The sequence below is a fragment of the Solanum pennellii genome, chromosome 7 (genome assembly GCF_001406875.1).
Source record: "Solanum pennellii chromosome 7, SPENNV200".
NCBI classification, from domain to species: Eukaryota; Viridiplantae; Streptophyta; class Magnoliopsida; order Solanales; family Solanaceae; genus Solanum; species Solanum pennellii.
Window position 1 is genome coordinate 74618250 of NC_028643.1, and position 22117 is coordinate 74640366.

The following is a 22117-nucleotide window of genomic DNA, read 5'->3' on the forward strand; positions in this document are numbered from 1 at the left end:
GGATTGGGAGCCCAAACAAAAATAAACCGGATAGGGAGCCCAAACGAAAATGGACTTGACTCGGACACATGGGCTTAACTCAATTCGAAAAGCTACTTCACGAGGGAGGGGAAAAACCTGTTGTCAGATTGCTCTTCCCGTTAAAACCTTGCCCTGGTTTCAGGGGCAGAGCTATAGCCTAGTAAGGGTGGTCAGATGAACACCTTTCGTCGGAAAATTATATCGAGTATATAAGCAAAATATAGTTTAATATCTGGATATGTAATAAATTGAATGTTCTTCACACATCAAAGGCAGATAGTGTAGCGGTAAGCACACTTATTTACCTCATAGATGTCGGGGGTTTGATCCCCACTAGCTGTATTTTTTATATACAAATCTCTTTTTGAATACCCACTCCGCTAAAAAAAAATATCGACTCTTTAAAGGTTGAACACCCTCGGCGAAATTTCTGGCTCCGCCACTGCCTGGTTTGCGGAAGTAGTGAAAAAAATAATTATAATTCAACTAAAAAGGTCCGATGTAGACGTATATTTGATCTTTCTCACACGCAAACTTTTTATGACTTTTTTAATTTAAAAAAATGGAAAATCTAAAGAACCGACTATAATAAAAACCCAAAAAATTGACTTTATGTTCGTTTGATGTGATTTTTAGATTTAATAAATTAACATAATTGGTTTAGTTATTCCCTCAATCCAACAAAAGTTATCCACTATACTATTTTGGGATATCCCACAATACTTGTCCACTTTATGAAATCAATGGATAATTTTACACTTAGTTCCTAATTTACAGTTATCATTAATTATAATAGTCATTTCATATTATCTTTGAATATAATAAATACAATGTCTTATAAAATGTACTCATCTATTTATAATTTCTTATAGTCATTCTCTGTTACATTTTTGAAGACATCCCTATTCAAGATTGTTAATTAAAAAAAAAAATATTAGGGAGTAGGTATCTATCAAATAAAATACTATTGCAAATCCATATCAATGGAAGATTAAAATATATATTCAACCGAAGTTGCTTAACAATTTAACTTAAGTCAACTTAAGTCATCACTATGCATATATAAATGCAAGTTTTTTGTAAATCTAATTACTAATTTTGTTTTGTCTAGCAGGCAAATTAAAACAATTATTGTGAAAATGAATCAGGAAAGTTCATTGCTTCCATCCCCAGAAATTATTCGATGGAGTTAGGATGTTTTCTTAAGTTTCAGAGGTGAAGATGTACGCAAAACATTTGTTGACCATCTGTACCTTGCTCTGCAACAAAAGTGCATTAATACCTTCAAAGATGATGAAAAACTAGAGAAAGGAAAGTTCATTTCACCGGAACTCGAGAGTTCAATTGAAGAGTCAAGGATAGCTTTGATCATATTCTCTAGAAACTATGCTAATTCAACATGGTGTTTAGATGAATTGACAAAGATCATGGAGTGCAAGAATGTGAAAGGACAAATTGTTGTTCCGGTGTTTTATGATGTAGATCCATCAACAGTGAGGAAACAAAAAAACATGTTTGGAGAAGCATTTAGCAAACATGAAGCCCGGTTCCAAGAGGATAAGGTGCAAAAATGGAGGGCAGCACTGGTGGAAGCAGCTAATATTTCTGGCTGGGATTTGCCAAATACTTCCAATGGGTAAGTATCGATCATGAAACCAAACTCATCGTCGTATGTTACTCTAAATACTTAGTCCATTTCTGTTTTGCATCACAGAACTAGATCATGGACTGTAATGTAATTATGTACTGTTACTTTCTCTAACCAAAATGTTTAGACTTTGATGACCATGTGGTCAGGGTTAGGTCTAATTAGGTGAAACTTTGGAAGAATTTTTGATCTACAGTTTTTCCCAAGATGTTCAGTTATGCTCATGAACTTCACGAAATAGTCAAGATTCGATGAACAGTTTTTTCCAGTCACCGCCTCTCATTCCTCTAAATCAATCACTTCCACTTCAATGGGAAATAATCTGTCAGGGCTCATGTTATTTCTGCGATGAACTACTATTCCAAATCTATGTTATGACAGTTCTCCCTATCAATACAATTCCCCTTCATTACATTTAAGCTCTCAAAATGAGTAAAGATGAAAAAAGGAGTATACCAACTGATGTACTCCGTAGTTGTTTATATTCTAAATCAGCCTGTACCTTTCTTTTTCTGTCTTTGTTTGTTAACTTGTAGATCTAAAGTTGGTTAATGCATCGTCCACAAAATTTGCTTCTCTATAACAATGTCTCACTTCTCCTTGCTAAATTCTCTTTACCCATACTTGCAAGTTCCATGATCATATCTGCAACTAACTTGCAGTCCGAAAGCTGCAGCTTCAGCCTCAGCTACATTGTTACTACAAAGCATTGCAAAAAGCCAAATACTCATTGATCCCTGATATCTTTCTGTATGCCTCATTATATTCCAAAATAAATTCAGTGTCTCAACAGCTTGTGGGAATTCAGAAATTCGTGGAAAAGACGGGCTTCAGGGAACTTGTTTTAAACCATCTCTGCTGTACATTTAGTTTGTCATGGTTATAATTACAAATCATTTAGATCTAATCGAGAAAGAGGAAACTCCTGCTTTATTGAAATTTAGGCAAATACACACACAGTTGTCTGAAGGGCCAAAAAAATAAACATTTTTCGTCATCCTTTGTGGTATGCAGACATGAAGCTAGAGTCATAGAGAAAATTGTGGAAGATATAATGGCTAGATTGGGTAGTCAGAGACATGCAAGCAATGCTAGAAATCTTGTTGGAATGGAGTCACACATGCACCAAGTATATAAAATGCTTGGCATAGGGTCTGGTGGAGTTCGCTTTCTCGGAATATTGGGAATGAGCGGAGTGGGGAAGACAACTCTTGCAAAAGTTATTTATGATAACCTTCGGAGTCGATTTCAAGGTGCATGTTTTCTTCACGAAGTCAGAGACCGTTCAGCAAAGCAGGGACTAGAGCACTTGCAAGAGATACTTCTTTCTGAGATCCTTGTTGTAAAAAAACTAAGGATCAACGATTCGTTTGAAGGAGCTAATATGCAAAAACAAAGACTACAGTACAAAAAGGTTCTTCTTGTTCTGGATGATGTTGATCACATAGATCAATTAGACGCGCTAGCTGGGAAGCGTGAATGGTTTGGTGACGGAAGTAGAATCATCATAACAACCAAAGACAAACACCTGCTTGTTAAGTATGAGACTGAAAAGATATACAGAATGAAAACTTTAGACAAATATGAAAGCTTACGACTTTTTAAACAACATGCTTTCAAGAAAAACTACCCTACCAAAGAATTTGAGGATCTATCAGCTCAAGTGATAGAGCATACTGGTGGACTCCCCCTAGCCCTGAAAGTCCTTGGCAGTTTCTTGTATGGGAGAGGCTTGGATGAATGGATAAGTCAAGTGGAGCGTTTGAAACAAATCCCAGAAAATGAAATTTTGAAGAAACTCGAACTAAGTTTCACTGGTCTCCACAATACTGAGCAAAAGATATTCTTAGACATTGCATGTTTCTTTTCAGGGAAGAGGAAAGATTCAGTGACCAGAATACTTGAGAGTTTTCATTTTAGCCCTGTCATTGGGATTAAAGTACTCATGGAGAAATGTTTGATCACTATATTAAAAGGTCGCGTTATAATACACCAATTGATACAAGAAATGGGCTGGCACATTGTTCGTCGGGAAGCTTCTTACAATCCAAGAATATGTAGTAGGTTGTGGAAGCGCAAAGATATTTGTCCTGTACTTGAAAGAAATTTGGTACGTAGTTGTGAACTTATTCCTTCTTACATTATTTTCCTTTTCGCATTCGCCTTTAATACTCTTGCTTATTAGGGCACTGACAAGATCGAAGGCATTTTGCTGCACCTGACAAATGAAGAAGAAGTTAATTTTGGTGGCAAGGCCTTCATGCAGATGACCAGTCTGAGGTTTCTCAAATTCCGGAATGCATATGTTTGCCAGGGACCTGAGTTTCTTCCTGATGAGTTGAGGTGGCTTGATTGGCATGGATATCCTTCGAAAAGTCTGCCAAATAGCTTTAAGGGAGATCAACTTGTTAGTTTGAAATTGAAAAAAAGCCGCATCATACAACTTTGAAGAACCTCAAAGGATCTAGGAAAACTAAAGTACATGAACCTTAGCCATTCACAGAAGCTAATAAGGATGCCAGATTTTTCCGTTACACCTAATCTTGAAAGACTGGTTCTTGAAGAATGCACAAGTTTGGTAGAAATCAATTTTTCTATTGGAGATCTTGGAAAGCTAGTCTTTCTGAATCTGAAGAACTGTAGAAATTTAAAGACCCTACCAAAGAGTATTCGATTGGAAAAGCTTGAAATTCTCGTTCTTTCAGGCTGCTCAAAGTTAAGAACATTCCCGGAAATAGAAGAGAAAATGAATCGTTTAGCAGAACTGTATTTGGGCGCTACTGCTTTGAGTGAGCTACCAGCATCAGTTGAGAACTTTCCAGGAGTTGGTGTAATAAATCTAAGTTACTGCAAGCATCTTGAGAGTCTACCTAGCAGTATTTTTAGGTTGAAATGTTTGAAAACACTTGATGTGTCTGGATGCTCAAAACTTAAAAATTTACCAGATGATTTGGGACTTTTAGTTGGTTTAGAGGAGCTCCACTTCACTCACACAGCCATCCAAACAATTCCATCCTCAATGTCTCTTCTTAAAAACCTTAAACATTTATATCTCCGTGGATGTACTGCTTTGAGTTCACAAGTAAGTAGCTCAAGTCGTGGCCAGAAGTCTATGGGTGTAAATTTTCAGAATTTGTCGGGTCTTTGTTCATTGATCATGTTGGATCTTAGTGACTGCAACATTTCAGACGGAGGCATTTTAAGTAATCTTGGGTTCTTACCGTCTTTGGAGGGATTGGTTCTTGACGGTAACAATTTTTCCAATATTGCAGCTGCAAACATAAGTCGTCTCACTAATCTTAAATTCCTTGCATTGGCTGGTTGTAGGAGGCTTGAGAGTTTACCAGAACTTCCTCCAAGTATAACAGGGCTATATGCCGATGAATGCACATCTTTGATGAGTATTGATCAACTAACCAAATATCCAATGTTGCTTGAAGTTTCATTCACAAAATGTCATCAACTTGTAAAAAATAAACAGCACGCCTCCATGGTTGATTCATTGTTGAAACAGATGGACAAGGTAAGTACACTTCCAAGCCACAACATGGAAAACATAAAACGACTGGAGAGGCTTTTGTATTTGTACTCCAATAACATTCATTTCACGGTGCATGCAGGTACTATTCATGAATGGCTTATTTAGGATGTACGTCCCTGGTGTGGAGATTCCGGAATGGTTTACATACAAGAACTCAGGGACTGGATCAATCTCAGTAGCCCTGCCCAAAAATTGGTTCACACCCACATTCAGGGGGTTTGCTGTTTGTGCTGTTTTTGACATGATGAATCCTTTCATTTTAAGGAAATTTAAGTGGGACGGTCCCATGAATTTCCATACTGACAAATTCCTAAGAAATTCCCGAGGACCTGCAGCATGGTTTAAGTTCACAAGCCATGACGGTTTGAGGCGCGAATCTTGGTTTTCTTTCTCCTCAATAGGAAGTGAAAAAGCTGTTGGTTTAGGTGATACTTTTCTAGCCCATTTACCTGTTCATCCGTATTGGACGTCGAAGGATGTTAATTATAATAACTACATTCAGCTTGAGGTTGGTTTCCATGATGAAGTTCATAAGGATGTAGTGGTCAAAGGTATGGGAGTGCGTCTTGTGTATGAGAATTGATGGCAACAGGGAGCTGAAATGCATATGAATTTGTTCAACTTAGAAACATAATTATAATCTTGAAAGCTACTTAGAAATGGGAGAAGGAGTCCATAAGAACTCAGAGAATCATGTACTGATTTTGTACTTAGAAGAACTCAGATTTTTACTCTCTTTTTTGTGTGTTTTTTCTCTATCAGGCTTCTTAATTTAGTTTTCGTCAAAAGTCTATATTCTTATTTTCTAATTGTTGCATTTTATTACTCATTACATATATATTTCCATGAAATTTTAGCTGTTCTAACTTATCTATAAAACTTCATATGAAACGCATGTGCAAAGCACGTGTCCAGAAACTAGTCTTACGAAAAGTGGGAACAAGAGAAATAAGATCATACTAAACTGATTGAACAGAAAAATATAAGAGCTTTAAAAAAAAGGAAGTAAAAGTTACAAGATAGTACATGAACTCAATAAACTAATGCAAAGTTACTGAATATTACATTTATGAAGTTACACTAGAATTGGAAATATTATCATAGTTCTCAAACATATTATTTACCTTGGTCCAGATAAAATTGAAGGCAGTATTGAACTGATAGGGACTTCCATCTGCTGGTTGTCAGTTAGGTTTGTGGAATTGAAATCCAAGTTGGTTTCAACAGACACCAAACCTTCCAGTACCTTAACCACCAATGGCATGGAAGGCCTTTTATTGAAATCGCCTTGTACACACCATGCTGCGAGGCTCATCATTTCCGTCACTGCTTCCCTGTGGAGCTGCATATCCTCGTTGTTCTTGTCAACCATATCGATGAGCTTCTCTTGTTCTACTTTTCTCCTAAAAACACTAAGCAAATGGACATCGTCTTCATCAGCCTGTGACCAATCCAAATTCTTTCGCCCACAAAGAACTTCCAAGAGTACAATTCCAAAGGCATATACGTCTACTTTCTCAGTGATCACCGACCTCAACCATTCAGGAGCTAAATACCCTGGTGTTCCTCTCATTCGAGTTACAACTTTGCTTTTGTCTTTCTCAATTAGTTTCGACAACCCAAAATCAGATATCTTAGCATTGAAATTCTCATCCAAGAGGATGTTGTGTGGCTTGATGTCCAAATGAATTATCTTCTGATTGCATTCATCATGAAGATAAGCTAATCCTTTAGCGATATCTGATATTATCTTTTGCCTCGTAATCCATGTAAGCCCATTTTCTTGATTTTCATGAGAAAGCCACCTATCCAATGATCCATTTACCATGTACTCATAGATCAGAACCCGGTGATCTTTTTCAGCACAAAAGCCGATTAGTTTTACCAAATTGACATGGTGAATGCTACCAACTATCTTTACCTCTGTTAAGAATGAATCCTTTACTTGACCTACACCATTCAGACGCTTTACAGCTATTTTGTTGCCATTACCCAGTGTTCCTTCATATACTGAGCCAAATCCTCCTTCCCCGAGCTTTCTGCTGAAATCTTGTGTAATTATTTTCAACTCATCGTAAGAGAATCGAGTTAGGATTCCCGGTAAGATTGGTGCTAAATCCAGAAGATCCCCAGCCTTGACAGAGAGTGTCCTCTTTTTGAAAAGAACAAACCATGCACTAATACTTAAAATTATTCCCACTAAAGCTGCGAGAGCAAATGCTACAATCACTTTCAGAGGTCTTGATTGCTTTCTTTGAGAAACGATTGGCGGCTGATACTGAGCCTTTGCGAAATTCTGCACCTTAAGAAAAACTTTTGTCTTGTCAGTACCATACCAGTTGTCCTGAAGTGAGAAGACTTCATTCAGTAATAAGCAGTTTTTTCTTAGAGTTTTAGACCAAACAGCAGCTTTGCAGGAACAGTTACTCAAACAGGCCGCTTTGCAATTTTCCATCTTTGTTCCCTCGAACCACATGTTTGAACTTGCGTAAAAGTTGATCTCAAATGCAAAATATGTTGTATCGCTGAGCTCTATAAGACTATGATACTGTGAAGAGTTGCAAGAAATAGATGTTAGCTGTGAACATCCAAGATCGGGGTTCCTATTTATTGGCCTGAAGAAGTTTCCTTCTACCGGACAATTACATTGCCCGTCATTTGTACAAATGCTATATCTTCCACACACCATTGGGTACCCACAGTTCCCTAGATCTGAATTCATGACCTCATCGAACTGTTTCCAATCATATGCATCCGACTGGTATAACCTTAAATGTCCATCAGCCCCAAGCTTTATGAATTGGGATGTATAAGGGTCTTGTAGAGCAGTAAAGGTTCGACCGTCAAAATTGTAAAAAGGACTATTTTGAGCATCACCCCCACTTGAAGCGATATAATACTGAGGTGGGTTGGTATCTATGGAAGACACCAAGCTTCCATCAAGAACAGTAAAAGAAAAGGACTGATTGGATCCTGAACTGCTTGCTATCAGTCTCCTCCCCGAAACCAACTTCTGTCCTGGAAGCAAACAATCTGTTGGATTATCAAAAGACTGCCAAATTGCTTGCTTTCTCTTATCAAAGAGCACAAGATTTCCCATTTCTGTCATGTTTAAGCCAAAAACAGATTTTCCAGTAGTATTAGTGGACCAAACAAGAGTGCCATCAGAGTCTGTCAAGACCAAATTGCCGTTTTGGCCTAGTTGCAACGTTGCATTGACTTTCACTGGATGGTTATTGTTAGCAGACCAAACTAACTGGGGAGTATTCATAACCCCGTCGGATCTGTTGTGATATAAAAGGATACCAAGAAGGCATTCTGTGGTACTGTTAGTTATAAGGGGGCAATAGAAGGCAAAGAGAAACTGAGGGCTACTCTTTCTGCTCCAAATAATAGGCGTCATTTCAGAAGGCTCGGAGGTATTGTAAACTCTAACATATGGCATATTGATCCAAGAATTGGAAAGTCCAGTAGTAGAATTCAAAAATCTGATATCATAGTTCCATAAAGGTTGCGAGAAAGCAAACCGGGATGAAAAAAAGTGGAGACAAATGAAGAGAAGGATAGAAAGATACACTCTCTGCTCTGCAATCATATCTTTGTTACAAAATCTAGAGTTCTTAGAAAATTATATTCTGGTATATGACCTTTTTGTGAAAATTGAATGAGAAAAAGATACGAAGTCAAAATTTCAAATATTTGCCGTGTGATATCACTTTCTAAGCATTTAGTAACTTCTAACACTATTTCCAGCAGCTGTAATTTGACTATATCAAATGACTTCACTTCATCTATTAAAATTTGAAAGTAAACCTTGTGATGCCTTTAACAATAAAGCATGAATATGATTTATATATTTCATTAATGTTGAGAAACCTTTCGAGTTCCAAATCCTCAAAATTCGATTAGCTTGGATGTCTCGAAAGGAAAAAGTAAAATTAAGGTCGGACCTGCCCTTAGGCCTACTTAACCCCAAAAACTGGTCAAATCCTTGTCCAGTAAAAACGGGACCGGAGGGGCCTCACAGAAATTTTTTTCGATATGTTTTCAGTATCTTCTAAACTTTTGTTGACTTATACACTCTTCCAGCAGCTGACTTGTTCAGCAAAGAAATGGAAGAAAAAAAAAACTCATATATTCCTTTCTTGTACCCCGCGTGCATGAATGTAAAAACGAGTGGTATCAATTTAGTTGAGAAATCGAAACTAATGCAGTTATGAGAATTTGTCAACTCTCTTGATAATCGAAATGCAATGAGAAAATCATTGTTATAGTCAAAGTTGGCTGCTGAAAGTAGTGTTGGAAGTCAACAGAATGGAAGAAATTAAATGTGATGCCTTTCTAGTAATCAAAGATTGAAAAAGAGACCATAGGTAATTTAAAACAGATTTATGCTAAGTCTAAAGATTATATCCCAAAAAAAGGCACAACAGAAAGATTACATATATTTTGGAAAACAATGTTAGCAGAACAGAGACTGTATTTTCCTATCCTTCTCTTCATTTATCTCCTCTTTTGTTCATCTCGATTTGCTATATCGCAATCTTCATGGGACTACAACGCCACTCTTTCAAATTCTATTGCAGGGTTTGCTGGGCTTTCCTCTTTCTGGATCAACAGGCCGTCTCTTATTATTAATTCCACCACCGACAGCTTCTATGGTTCGACAACACCCGTACTTCAGCGGGGAAATGCTGGCCCACGATTCCTCTGTGGCTTCTACTGCAGGTACAATGTCACAGAATGCCTTCTTGGTATCCTTTTGTACCACAACAAATACAACGAGCAGAACGGTATGATAGATAAACCCCAGTTAGTTTGGTCTGCTAACAGGAACCGTCCAGTGAAATTCAATGCAACCTTGGAACTAGGCCAAGATGGCAACTTGGTCTTGACAGACTCTGATGGCACTCTTGTTTGGTCCACTGATACAATTGGGAAATCTGTTTCTGGCTTAAACTTAACAGAAATGGGAAATCTTGTGCTCTTTGATAAGAGAAAGCGCACAATTTGGCAGTCTTTTGATCATCCTACAGATTCTTTGCTTCCAGGGCAGAGTTTGGTTTCTGGCCGGAAGCTTGTAGCAAGCGTTTCAGCAACCAATCATAGTCAAGGTTTGCTTGCTCTTACTGTTCTCAACGGAAGTTGGGCTGCTTACATGGATACTAATCCGCCTCAATATTACTACACTTCATACTATGCTGATAGTTCTTATTACAGTTTTAATGGTCAAACCTTTACTGTTTTACACTATCCTACAAATTCGACAGCTCAATTCATGAAGATTGGGCCTGATGGACATATAAAGGTATTCCAATGGTCTGTAGTTGATTGGAATGAAGTATCTGACATTTTGTCGCCAAATGTAGATAACTGTGCGTACCCAATGGTATGTGGAAGTTATAGCATTTGTACAAATAACGGGCAATGTACTTGTCCGTCACAGGAAAACTTCTTCAGGCCATTTTCTGAGAGGAAACCAGATCTTGGATGTTCACAGCTGACTTCCGTTAACTGCAACTCTTCGCAGTATCATAGTTTCATAGAGCTCAAGAATACTACATATTTTTCATTTAACATTGATCAGGAACTAAATTCGACTAAATTGTGGCTTGGGCAGAAAAAGTTGGAAGATTGCAAAAGGGCATGTCTGAGTCACTGTTCTTGCAAAGCTGCTGTTTTTGAATATAATTGGAATGGGGATCGAAGAGGTAATTGTTTGTTACTGAATGAAGTTTTCTCTCTCAAAGACAGCGAAGAAGTAAGAGGCGAGACAGTATTTCTTAAGGTGCAGAATACCTCAAAGGCGCAGACGCAGTCTCTAATCATTCCTGGAGGAAAGAAATCAAGACCTTTCAAAGTGATAATAGGATCTACTCTTGCAGCTTTCTTTGGGATAATTTTAAGCATAGCTACTTGCTTTGTTATTTTCAGAAAGAGGACACATGAGTCCAGAAAGGCTGCGGATATTTTGGATCTAGCACCAATCTTACCGGGAATCCTAACTCGATTCTCTTACAATGAGCTGAAAATAATTACAGATGATTTCAGCAGTAAGCTTGGGGAAGGAGGATTTGGCTGTGTTTATGAAGGAACACTGAGAAATGGAACTAAAATAGCTGTGAAGAATCTGGATGGTGTAGGTCAAGTAAAGGAATCATTCTTAACAGAAGTAAAGGCGGTCGGTGGCATTCACCATATCAATCTGGTAAAACTCATTGGATTTTGTGCTGAAAAAACCCACAGGCTTCTAATCTATGAGTACATGGTGAATGGATCGCTTGATAGGTGGATTACACATGAAAACCGAGAAAATGGGCTTACATGGAGCACAAGACAGAGGATAATATCAGATATCGCCAAAGGGTTAGCGTATCTACATGAGGATTGCAGCCAAAAGATAATTCATTTGGACATCAAACCACAAAACATCCTTCTGGATCAATATCTCAATGCTAAGATATCAGATTTTGGGTTGTCGAAGCTAATTGAGAAAGATAAAAGCAAAGTCGTGACTAGAATGAGAGGAACACGGGGTTATTTAGCCCCTGAATGGTTGAGCTCGGTAATCACTGAGAAAGTTGATGTTTATGCTTTTGGAATTGTCCTCTTGGAAATTCTCTGTGGACGAAAGAATTTGGATTGGTCCCAACCTGATGAAGAAGATGTCCATTTGCTAAGTGTATTTAGGAGAAAAGCGGAACAAGAGCAGCTCATGGATATGGTTGACAAAAACAACGAAGATATGCAGCTCCACAGGGAAGCAGTGACTGAAATGATGAGCCTAGCTGCATGGTGTCTACAGGGTGATTTTTCCAAGAGGCCTTCCATGTCATTAGTGGTTAAGGCATTGGAAGGTTTGGTGACTGTTGAAACCAACTTGAATTATGATTTCACACATGTACCTGAGGTTGGGGCAGGCAACCAAGAGAGGGAAGTCATTGTCAGTTCAATATTTCCTTCAATTTTATCGGGACCAAGGTAAACAAGTCCATTGGATTTTGTCTTTGTAGCAGCCAATATATGGTTGCATAATGTCAAATATCACAACATTTTCACTTCTAGCATAACTTTTTTACAGTGTATGAGATTATAATTCATGAAATGTAATGTTCAGTAACTTCTATATTTTGAGCTTCATGTTACTATCGTGTAGAGGGATCTCAATTCATGTGCGAGTATAAGTATGCTGTCAGCTTTATTGTGTTATGCTATGGGAAAAGCTTTATTTCTCTCCATCTAATCTTAGAACATTTAATTTTCCAAAAGCTTCCGTGCTGTCATTTCTGTTGAGTTGTAAGTTGCAACACTCTTTCCAGCAATCATTTTCCAAATCCACATTTTAATTTCAAGTTTTACCACTGAACTCATTATATTTTAGTAGTTGAAAGCTTACACAAACCAGATGAACTATTAGTGGATCTTTAGTTACTAACATTCAACTTGGAATTACTGGGCACTTTCCACTGAATGGGATGTGCCATAAATTCCAAAGTCCAAGTCAATACAGAGAGGGGCCTCAAACAAACTTCTTCAATGTGCTATCTTTTTTCAAACTTTAATAATGGGGCGGGGTTCTATCTTTCCTCTAACGGGACCATTTGACCATTTCCAAGTTACAATTTTCGTTATTGCAGACAAATCAAGGTCGCTACGACTTTCATTTACTTCATGTTATGCTTCCTATCCTCACTCCTCTGTGTTTGAGGTGCATGGATTTGATGATTTTAACGTTGGCTAGTACATCGTATGTGTGTTAAACTATTTAGTTTAGAATTATTCTTCAGCACCTATATATACTCCCTAGTAATGTGATTATGTAAGAGTGGAGTTATTTTAATGATATGAAATGTATCTCGATCCCTCTTCCATCCTCTTCATAACCTAGCTGTGATGATATTATCAAGGGTCCGCGTTAGATATTTCTAACAAGACTTGTTTTTTTTTCCTTAATCAATGAATAGTGACTTATTTATCTCCATCTTCCATCCTTTTCAATCTTTGCCTAATCAATACAAAAAAAAAAATAACTTCTTCCTTGTGCTATCATTTTCCAAGTTGATTTCACTATTTCGGAACTTTCCTCCTCATTAACTATGAGTCTTCCCTAAGAACCATTCCCATATTAATATACGATGACTTCCAATCAAGTAGATGTTATCTTCCCATTAGTTAAGTGAGACGTGTGATTTGGAAAATATTTCCTTTTGACTTGATGGTAAATGAGCATAACTGAACTCCACACGTCTCAAAAGTATTCCTAGCCACAGCATTCATTATGAACTACTGGAAGATGTTTGCTAACCTACATGTAAAATACAGTTTGGTTTGAAAGCTAGCAGGATACTGTTTAACGCTAGATACTTAGCTCGAATATGACTACTTAAGCTTTCAATAAATAACAATTGAACCAAATTGTTATGTAGCAGCCAACAGTAACAAATTAAAGATAATAAATAGAAGAATATAGGAAAATGCAGTCTCTTTTCTTCCTAAAGGAAACCAAAGCAAATATAAATATCAATGTCACAATCTTTACACTGATGGGACCTTTTGACCATTTCCAAGTTACAATTCCGTTGTTGTTCAACCTTGCAGACAAGTCGAAGTCACTAGGACTTTCATTTACTTTGTGGATTGGACGTGAGGAAAGCTTATCATCCGATTGTTATGGTTAATGTGACCTGATTTATGGAGAAAATTACAATTACAGATATCACTTTGGATATTCTGTATGCTCATATCTTTCTTCAACTATACACAAAAAAATTCCATATATTTTATTGATTTTGATTAGGAAACAATGTTTGCAGAACAGAGAATGTGTTTTCCTATCCTTCTCTTCATTTATCTCCTCTTAACTTCGTCTCGATTTGTTATATCACAATCTTTCCTGCACTACAACATCAGTCTTCCGAATTCTACTGCAGGGCATGCCGGACTTTCCTCTTTATGGATCAATAGGCCGTCTCTTATTATTAATTCCACCACCGATGGCTTCTCAACGCCCATACTTCAGCGGGGAAATGCTGGCCCACGATTCCTCTATGGCTTCTACTGCAGGTACAATGCCACAGAATGCCTTCTTGGTATCGTTTTGTATCACAACAAATACAACGAGCAGGACGGTATAGTAAATGAACCCCAGTTAGTTTGGTCTGCTAATAGGAACCATCCAGTGAAATTCAATGCAACCTTGGAACTAGGCCAAGATGGCAACTTGGTCTTGACAGACTCTGATGGCACTCTTGTTTGGTCCACTGATACAATTGGGAAATCTGTTTCTGGCTTAAACTTAACAGAAATGGGAAATCTTGTGCTCTTTGATAAGAGAAAGCGCATAATTTGGCAGTCTTTTGATCATCCTACGGATTCTTTGCTTCCAGGGCAGAGTTTGGTTTCTGGCCGGAAGCTTGTAGCAAGCGTTTCAGCAACCAATCGGAGTCAAGGTTTGTTTGCTCTTACTGTTCTCAATGGAAGCTGGGCTGCTTACATGGATACTAATCCGCCTCAATATTACTACACTTCATCCAATGCTGATAGTTCTTATTACAGTTTTAACGGTCAAACCTCTACTGTTTTACACTATCCTACTAACTCGACAGCTCAATTCATGAAGATTGGTCCTGATGGACATATAAAGGTATACCAATGGTCTGAAGTTGTATCTGACCTTTTGCCGCCATATGTAGATAACTGTGCGTACCCAATGGTATGTGGAAGTTATAGCATTTGCACAAATAACGGGCAATGTACTTGTCCGTCACAGGAAAACTTCTTCAGGCCATTTTCTGAGAGGAAACCAGATCTTGGATGTTCACAGCTGACTTCCGTTAACTGCAACTCTTCGCAGTATCATAGTTTCATAGAGCTCAAGAATACTACATATTTTTCAATTTACATTGATCAGGAACTAAATTCGAGCAAATTATGGATTTGGCAGACAAAGTTGGAAGATTGCAAAAGGGCCTGTCTGAGTAACTGTTCTTGCAAAGCTGCTGTTTTTAGATATGGTTGGAATGGGACTCGAAGAGGGAACTGTTTGTTACTGAATGAAGTTTTCTCTCTCAGAGACAGCGAAGAAGGAAGAGGCAATACAGTGTTTCTTAAGGTGCAGAATTCCTCAAAGGCGCAGACTCAGTCTCTAATCATTCCTGGAGGAAATAAATCAAGACCTTTCAAAGTGATAATAGGATCTACTCTTGCAGCTTTCTTTGGGATAATTTTAAGCATAGCTACTTGCTTTGTTATTTTCAGAAAGAGGACACGTGAGTCCAGAAAGGCTGCGGATATTTTGGATCTAGCACCAATCTTACCCGGAATCCTAACTCGATTCTCTTACAATGAGCTGAAAGTAATTACAGAAGATTTCAGTAGAAAGCTTGGGGAAGGAGGATTTGGCTGTGTTTATGAAGGAACGCTGAGCAATGGCACCAAAATAGCTGTGAAACATCTGGATGGTGTAGGTCAAGTAAAGGAATCATTCTTAACAGAGGTAAAGGCGGTCGGTGGCATTCACCATATCAATCTGGTAAAACTCATTGGATTTTGTGCCGAAAAAACCCACAGGCTTCTAATCTATGAGTACATGGTGAATGGATCTCTGGATAGGTGGATTACACATGAAAACCGAGAAAATGGGCTTACGTGGAGCACAAGACAGAGGATAATATCAGATATCGCGAAAGGATTAGCGTATCTACATGAGGATTGCAGCCAAAAGATAATTCATTTGGACATCAAACCACAAAACATCCTTCTAGATCAGTACTTCAATGCTAAGATATCAGATTTTGGGTTGTCGAAGCTAATTGAGAAAGACAAAAGCAAAGTTGTGACTAGAATGAGAGGCACACCGGGTTATTTAGCCCCTGAATGGTTGAGCTCCGTAATCACCGAGAAAGTTGATGTTTATGCTTTTGGAATTGTCCTCTTGGAAATTCTCTGTGGGCGAAAGAATTTGGATTGGTCCCAACCTGATGAAGAAGATGTCCATTTGCTAAGTGTATTTAGGAGAAAAGCGGAACAAAAGCAGCTCATGGATATGGTTGACAAACACAACGAAGATATGCAACTCCACAGGGAAGCAGTGACAGAAATGATGAGCCTCGCTGCATGGTGTCTACAGGGCGATTTTTCCAAGAGGCCTTCCATGTCATTGGTGGTTAAGGCATTGGAAGGTTTGGTCACTGTTGAAACCAACTTGAATTATGATTTCACACATGTACCTGAGGTTGGGGCAGGCAACCAACAGAGGGAAGTCATTAGCAGTTCAAAATTTCCTTCAATTTTATCAGGACCAAGGTAAACAATATGCTTAAGATTTTGTCATTGAAAGGAACCAACATATATATGGTTGTGTAATATCAAATATTGCAACATATCCTATTCTAGCATAACTTTTTATAATTCATGAAATGTAATGTTCAGTAACTTCTATATTGAATTTTTGAGCTTCATGTTACTATCATATTTAGGCTTCACAGTTCATGTTTATTCAATAGTGTACGCGGTGGTGCAGCTACTGAATTCAAAATGGTAGTATGCTGTAAGTTTTATTGTGTTATGCTATTAGAAAAGGTCTTCAAATCAAGTTTTGAATTTTCTCTATTGATCAACTTGATCATGTCCTAATCAGAGTACTGATGCCAAGTTTGCCTCTTTTTTGTGAGGGAAAAATACTAATAATCCACATGGCCTCATAACAGGGAAATAGCACTGTACAACAACATAGCCAGAGGAATCCCACCAAGTGAGGCTTCGAGATGGTAGTGTATACACAGACCTTACCTCTACTTTGGAATAGAAAGATTGTTTTATTTTAAATCACTAACAATCTTTTGTGTACTAACAAATCTGTTTATGAGTGTGTTTCCGACTTTTGTATTGTTCAAACTACTATAGGCCCCCAATTTCATTAAGCCACTCTCGCTCCATTTTCTATCTCTAGTCAATAGTTAGCTGCTGAAAAAAGTGAAGAAGTCAATGAGTTTGGAAGATAGTCCCTTCCACTTCAAAAATAAAGTGGTGTGGCACAATTTTATGAGCTTTTAGTACCTAATAAAATTATTTTTTCTTTATTATAACTATATATAATATATAAAATCAAAAAAATAAGTTTTTAATAATATTTTGACGAAGATTTCTCAAAAATGAATTTGGGATAACATATCAATCCAATTTTTAATGGGTTGGGTTGAGATAGGTCGAGCTAACAAATGAGCTGGTCAACAACAAATCCAAACCTAAATGGTTGGATCGAATTGAGCTTGATTTTGCCACCCTACTTCACACGTCGCCTAGGCACCCCATCATAAAAAAATATATATTTATTCAACAGAGGGGAAAAGAAATTAAATAACTGATATATTTATTATATTTCTTGTGCTCCATATGAACATAGTACATGAAAAATCAAATACAAACTAATGAGAACATAAGTGGTACACTCAACACTCTGGAAAATTGAAATTAATAATCATCTTCACACTTTACTTTATAAACTGAATCTATTAACGTGATTCGTTTTCCAATTTCAGTAAATACAATATGAAGTCATTTATAATAGTCAAAATCAGCTGCTAAAACAGTGTTGAAAGTCAACAAAAGTTTGGAAGAGGACACTAGCACATGGAGGAAATTAAATGTCATGCCTTTTGATCTAATGTTTCGTTTTGAAAATATCGATAGGTGTATGTCAGATATTTCAAAAAGGCATATAATACATAAATATACCATTTAATTTGACTTCGAATCACATTTATGTCCTTCAACTTTGGGTGTGCATAAGTAGACATTTAAACTTATATAAAGTTGAACAAATAGACACACATATCCTACATGTCATTTTTTGTCCTACATGGTGTCCTACGTGTATTTTGCCATGTAGGACTCATGTGTTTATTTATTTAAAAATTGGATAGTTAAAGTGTCTGTTTGTGCATTATGAAAGTTGGAGTTCAAAGTTAAAATTTGAAGTCAAGTTTAGGGTCAAATATATGTATTATGCCTTTAAAAAATAATGCAATTATGTAGAGTTTAACATAAATACAACAACGTTTTAGAAGAATCCGAGCAACATAGTCTCTAAAAGAAACTGAATTATGGAGCAAAATACAATTGAAATAATATCACTAAAGATTGGCCCTAGTTTTGCTTGTGGGGTGGAACAATTATTGAGTTGAAATTTGGGAATTGTTCTTCAGTGGAAAATGATGGCATAAGGCAACTCATTTGTGAAGCTAATCATATCATATCATATATCATCATATCATATATTACTAAAAGCATGAACAAAAAAGTTGAAAGTTGAATTACAATTTTACCCTTTTTATAAATTAAATTGTTATAAAATATTTAAATATTTGATTGTATAAAATTAATTAAATTTTAATGGCTTTTAGACTTCTGGAGATTAATTCCTATTTAAATATCCAATCAATTAATATTTATCATCTATAATCTATACGTATATAATAATTATAATTTTTTTAAGAAAAAATCTTTTCCTAAATTTCTTTACTTTTCCTCTTCTTATTACTTTTCCTTAACACCTCTCATGAATAATATGAATGATGTGGATAAAGTATTATCCTTTATGATAAATAACGAAATTTAATAATTTAAAGGGTGTAAATCTACAAAATGGAGACATACATTGATAATGTCCTCTTGATTATTATTAAAGAATGACTCTAGCTTCACAAATTTAAATTCATTAATGCTTAATTACATGATAAGAACTTTAGTTGTTCTTTCTACATTGTTTGCTAACTTTAATTTCTTTTTCATATTCTTCATTTATTTATTATTATTTTCTAATTACTTCTTTAATAACTTTTATACTCTTAATATTCATAACTCTCATTTTTTCATATTCATAACCTCCAAACGTTTAAACTAAAACTTTAAGATATCTTTTAATATTCCTTCTATTCTATTTATATAAATTCAACTTCTTTATCTCATGAAATCCCTACCAAGATTATTAGGTTACTATTTTTATTCTATAGTAAAAGTAGATGATGAAGACTCTTCAATTTTGATAGGATATGAAAGGAGCCAATAAGAACTCAGAGAGTTATGTACTAATTTTGTACTTATTTTTTCACATATATACACATCAATCTTATAAGAATAATGTCTATATTGTATTTTTTTTCTTAAATATTCTGTTTCTTTTTGTCTTTTTTTCTCTGTGTTAGCTTCTTTATTTAATTTTCTATGAACGTTTTATTGCCTTAAGTCTTTATTCTTATTTTTTAATTATTACATTTTTATTATTCATTACAATTTACATATATATTTTCATGAAATTTTAGTCATTCTAATGTATCTATAAAATTCACATGAAACACACGTGCAAAGCACGTCCTCAGAAACTAGTTATACTAAAAGCATGAAACTCCATAGTTGAAAGTTGAATTACAAAAATATCCCTAATTATATTAAAAATAATCACTTTGTCCTGATCATTTAAATAATGTATCAAACTTTTCATATTACAGCATTTATATCTTTTGTCTTTTAAACTTCAATCAGTTAAATATTTTATATCCTTTTCATATTCTTGGCACTTTATAAAGTTATCACCCCGTCAAATTTCTTTATCATTTTATTCTTACTCCTCGATTTATCGAGCATTCGTTGCCTGATCTTACACCTGGTAAGTGCTAAACTACTTTCTAAATGTGTGCAAGTTCCATTGTGTTTGGCGTGTCTTAAAACAAGTCTGTCTTGCAGAGCAGAGAAAAAGCATGAGAGAAATCAGTAAAGCTGACGGGCCTAGGATTAAGTATCTGGAAAGAGTTGTTCATAAGAAGAGGAAGTATTCCGAGCAGCACACTGTTCGAACTGCTACCCAGGAGTTCCTTGAGAAATCTGCCCGTGAACTTCTTGGTGAAAACCAGAGTGGTTTTAAGGGACCTTTACAACTGCCAGAGGGTGATGATGAAGACATACCTATGAGCTGATTTTCTGGTAGATTTTTAACTCATTTCTTCCAGTTTATATTCTCTCTCTACTTTATGGGTCTTGTAGTTGCGCTGCTGGCATATTATTTTATCTTCTCAAAATATTTTCATGGCTTTTACACAATTTAATTTCTTTAGATTATGACACCCCTTAGATAAAATTATATTATATTATACTAAATACTAAAATAAGAAGGTGTAAAGTCAAACTTTGAAAAACAAAAATATTTCATAGAAAATTATTAGAAATTATTTCATAGAAAATTGTTAGGAATTACTTTTTTTAAAAAAAATAAAAAATCTCTATTCTTTCTCTATAGTTAGTGTGGTTAAATGGATTAAACTTGTTATCCTTTCTCTATAATTATTATAATTAAATGTATTGAATTATTAGTAAAAACAATCAACCTTTATTCTCCCCCATGTCTAAGATCACCAACTTCTAAAAATTACCTTAAATAACTCTTCACCTTTTCATCTTATCATATAAATTTTTAGCTATATATATGTATCATGAAAAAGTAATTTTTCTTTATCACTTACCTCTTGTTGATGTGAATCACTAGGCAATTTTCATGTACTTTTTTTGTTTTAAATATTAATATTTGTTTGATCCTAATTAGAATGATATTTTGTATCATAGTTTTATCTTTATCATTTTAGATGTTTTTTTTTGTTACGGGAGAGGTATCATCAAGAACTTTACTCCTTATGTATTTCTTTTTACTATATATATGGTTATAATTAAAGTCTTAAGAAGGGTATGAATGTTGTATTTCTTCTTATCTGTTTATTTTTGTTGTATTCTTTACCGATTTATACTTCTTTAATTTAATCTACTATGAAATTATAAATGTTATGTATATTTTTATTAGTGCTGAAATTACTAATTTATGACTTTTATATTCATTTTTAAATGTACTTTTATATATTTTTTTCTTTTATCCTTTCCTTACTGATATAGTTTCTTTAAGTATATACATATTTGTGTACTTAGTATATGGAGCGTAATGAGAGATTATTAAGGATAAATCATATAAATATATTCATATTATTAGATGCTATAGTAATCTTATTATTTTTCCACATTTCTTGCTTGATTGTCAATGTAATATTCGATTATTATGAATTTTATTTAATGAATAAAATATAAATTGGTAAAACTAATATTTTTAAATTCAATATTTTTATATAATAACTGTATGGAATAAACGTGCAACGCACGTTCCGAAAACTAGTTATATTATAAGTGGGAAGCCTCTACTTCAAAAGTTGAATTACAAAAATGTCTTTATAATATCATAATGTTTTTGGATAAAAATGTAAAAGTACATTATTTATAAATAAAAACTATTGTATTTTCTATTAAACACTACATATTGATTATAATAAAAAATTAATATTCTAAAAATGAAGAACTTATCATCTATGACATGAATTTATCTTAGATACAATGAACATTTGTAATTAAATGATAAAAGGAAATCAAAAGTTTTGTAACAGTTAAAATGATTATTTAAGTGTACCTCCTTTACTCCTACCGGGTAAAGGTATACAATTTTCAGATGAATTATATTTATAACATTATATTAAATGCTAAGTAGTTGCTTCAAAAATACTTACAATGGAAGCTTGCAATTGTTGGGCTTTCAATTTTCTTTCTGTTATAATTAGCACAAACTAACAATGAATTATATACTTGGTAAATTGATTAAATTTATCTTATAATATATATCATATTATATTAAAAATGAGAAAGCTTTTTTTGGTGCAAAGTTAGATTTACCAAAATATCTATCAAAAATTAAAATTTTATACCCTTTAAGGATGAAATTAGTCATATAACATTAATAAAAATATATTAATTAAATTTCTTGGAATTAATAATATTGTTTCAATTTTTTAAACAACTTAATATGTCATTTATGTGAAGTC

At 35.2% G+C, this 22117-nt stretch overlaps 3 protein-coding genes and 1 pseudogene across 5 annotated transcripts; 3 read left to right on the plus strand and 1 right to left on the minus strand.

Annotated features, from left to right (window-relative positions):
- The first annotated feature begins 1146 nt into the window (after positions 1–1146).
- On the plus strand, positions 1147–5921 carry LOC107025276 (annotated as a pseudogene). The gene is made up of 4 exons (XR_001457389.2): positions 1147–1657; positions 2684–3779; positions 3855–5192; positions 5290–5921. The product of XR_001457389.2 is annotated as a TMV resistance protein N-like (transcript).
- Positions 5922–6191: 270 nt separating this feature from the next.
- Positions 6192–9082, minus strand: LOC107025475 (G-type lectin S-receptor-like serine/threonine-protein kinase SD2-5). Its single transcript, XM_015226260.2, has one exon. The coding sequence runs from the start codon at positions 8803–8805 to the stop codon at positions 6331–6333; it is 2475 nt and encodes an 824-aa protein (XP_015081746.1). The 5' UTR covers positions 8806–9082; the 3' UTR covers positions 6192–6330.
- Positions 9083–9562: 480 nt separating this feature from the next.
- Positions 9563–12446, plus strand: LOC107024636 (G-type lectin S-receptor-like serine/threonine-protein kinase SD2-5). 2 transcript variants are annotated; one of them, XM_027918221.1, is made up of 2 exons: positions 9563–9689; positions 9797–12446. In XM_027918221.1, the coding sequence occupies exon 2, from the start codon at positions 10006–10008 to the stop codon at positions 12193–12195; it is 2190 nt and encodes a 729-aa protein (XP_027774022.1). In that variant the 5' UTR covers positions 9563–9689; positions 9797–10005; the 3' UTR covers positions 12196–12446. The 2 variants fall into 2 exon arrangements, with proteins under 2 accessions (XP_027774022.1, XP_015081113.1); XM_015225627.2 differs by having other exon boundaries at positions 9570–12446.
- A 1216-nt stretch (positions 12447–13662) lies between these two features.
- Positions 13663–16680, plus strand: LOC107024453 (G-type lectin S-receptor-like serine/threonine-protein kinase SD2-5). The gene has a single exon (XM_015225441.2). It carries the CDS (start codon positions 14014–14016, stop codon positions 16516–16518), a length of 2505 nt encoding a protein of 834 aa, XP_015080927.1. The 5' UTR covers positions 13663–14013; the 3' UTR covers positions 16519–16680.
- Positions 16681–22117: the final 5437 nt, after the last annotated feature.

Bases quoted from the DNA above. Each gene is read 5' to 3' on its own strand.
- LOC107025475 (XM_015226260.2), bottom strand. From the start codon at position 8,805: ATGATTGCAGAGCAGAGAGTGTATCTTTCTATCCTTCTCTTCATTTGT.
- LOC107024636 (XM_015225627.2), top strand. From the start codon at position 9,670: ATGTTAGCAGAACAGAGACTGTATTTTCCTATCCTTCTCTTCATTTAT.
- LOC107024453 (XM_015225441.2), top strand. From the start codon at position 14,014: ATGTTTGCAGAACAGAGAATGTGTTTTCCTATCCTTCTCTTCATTTAT.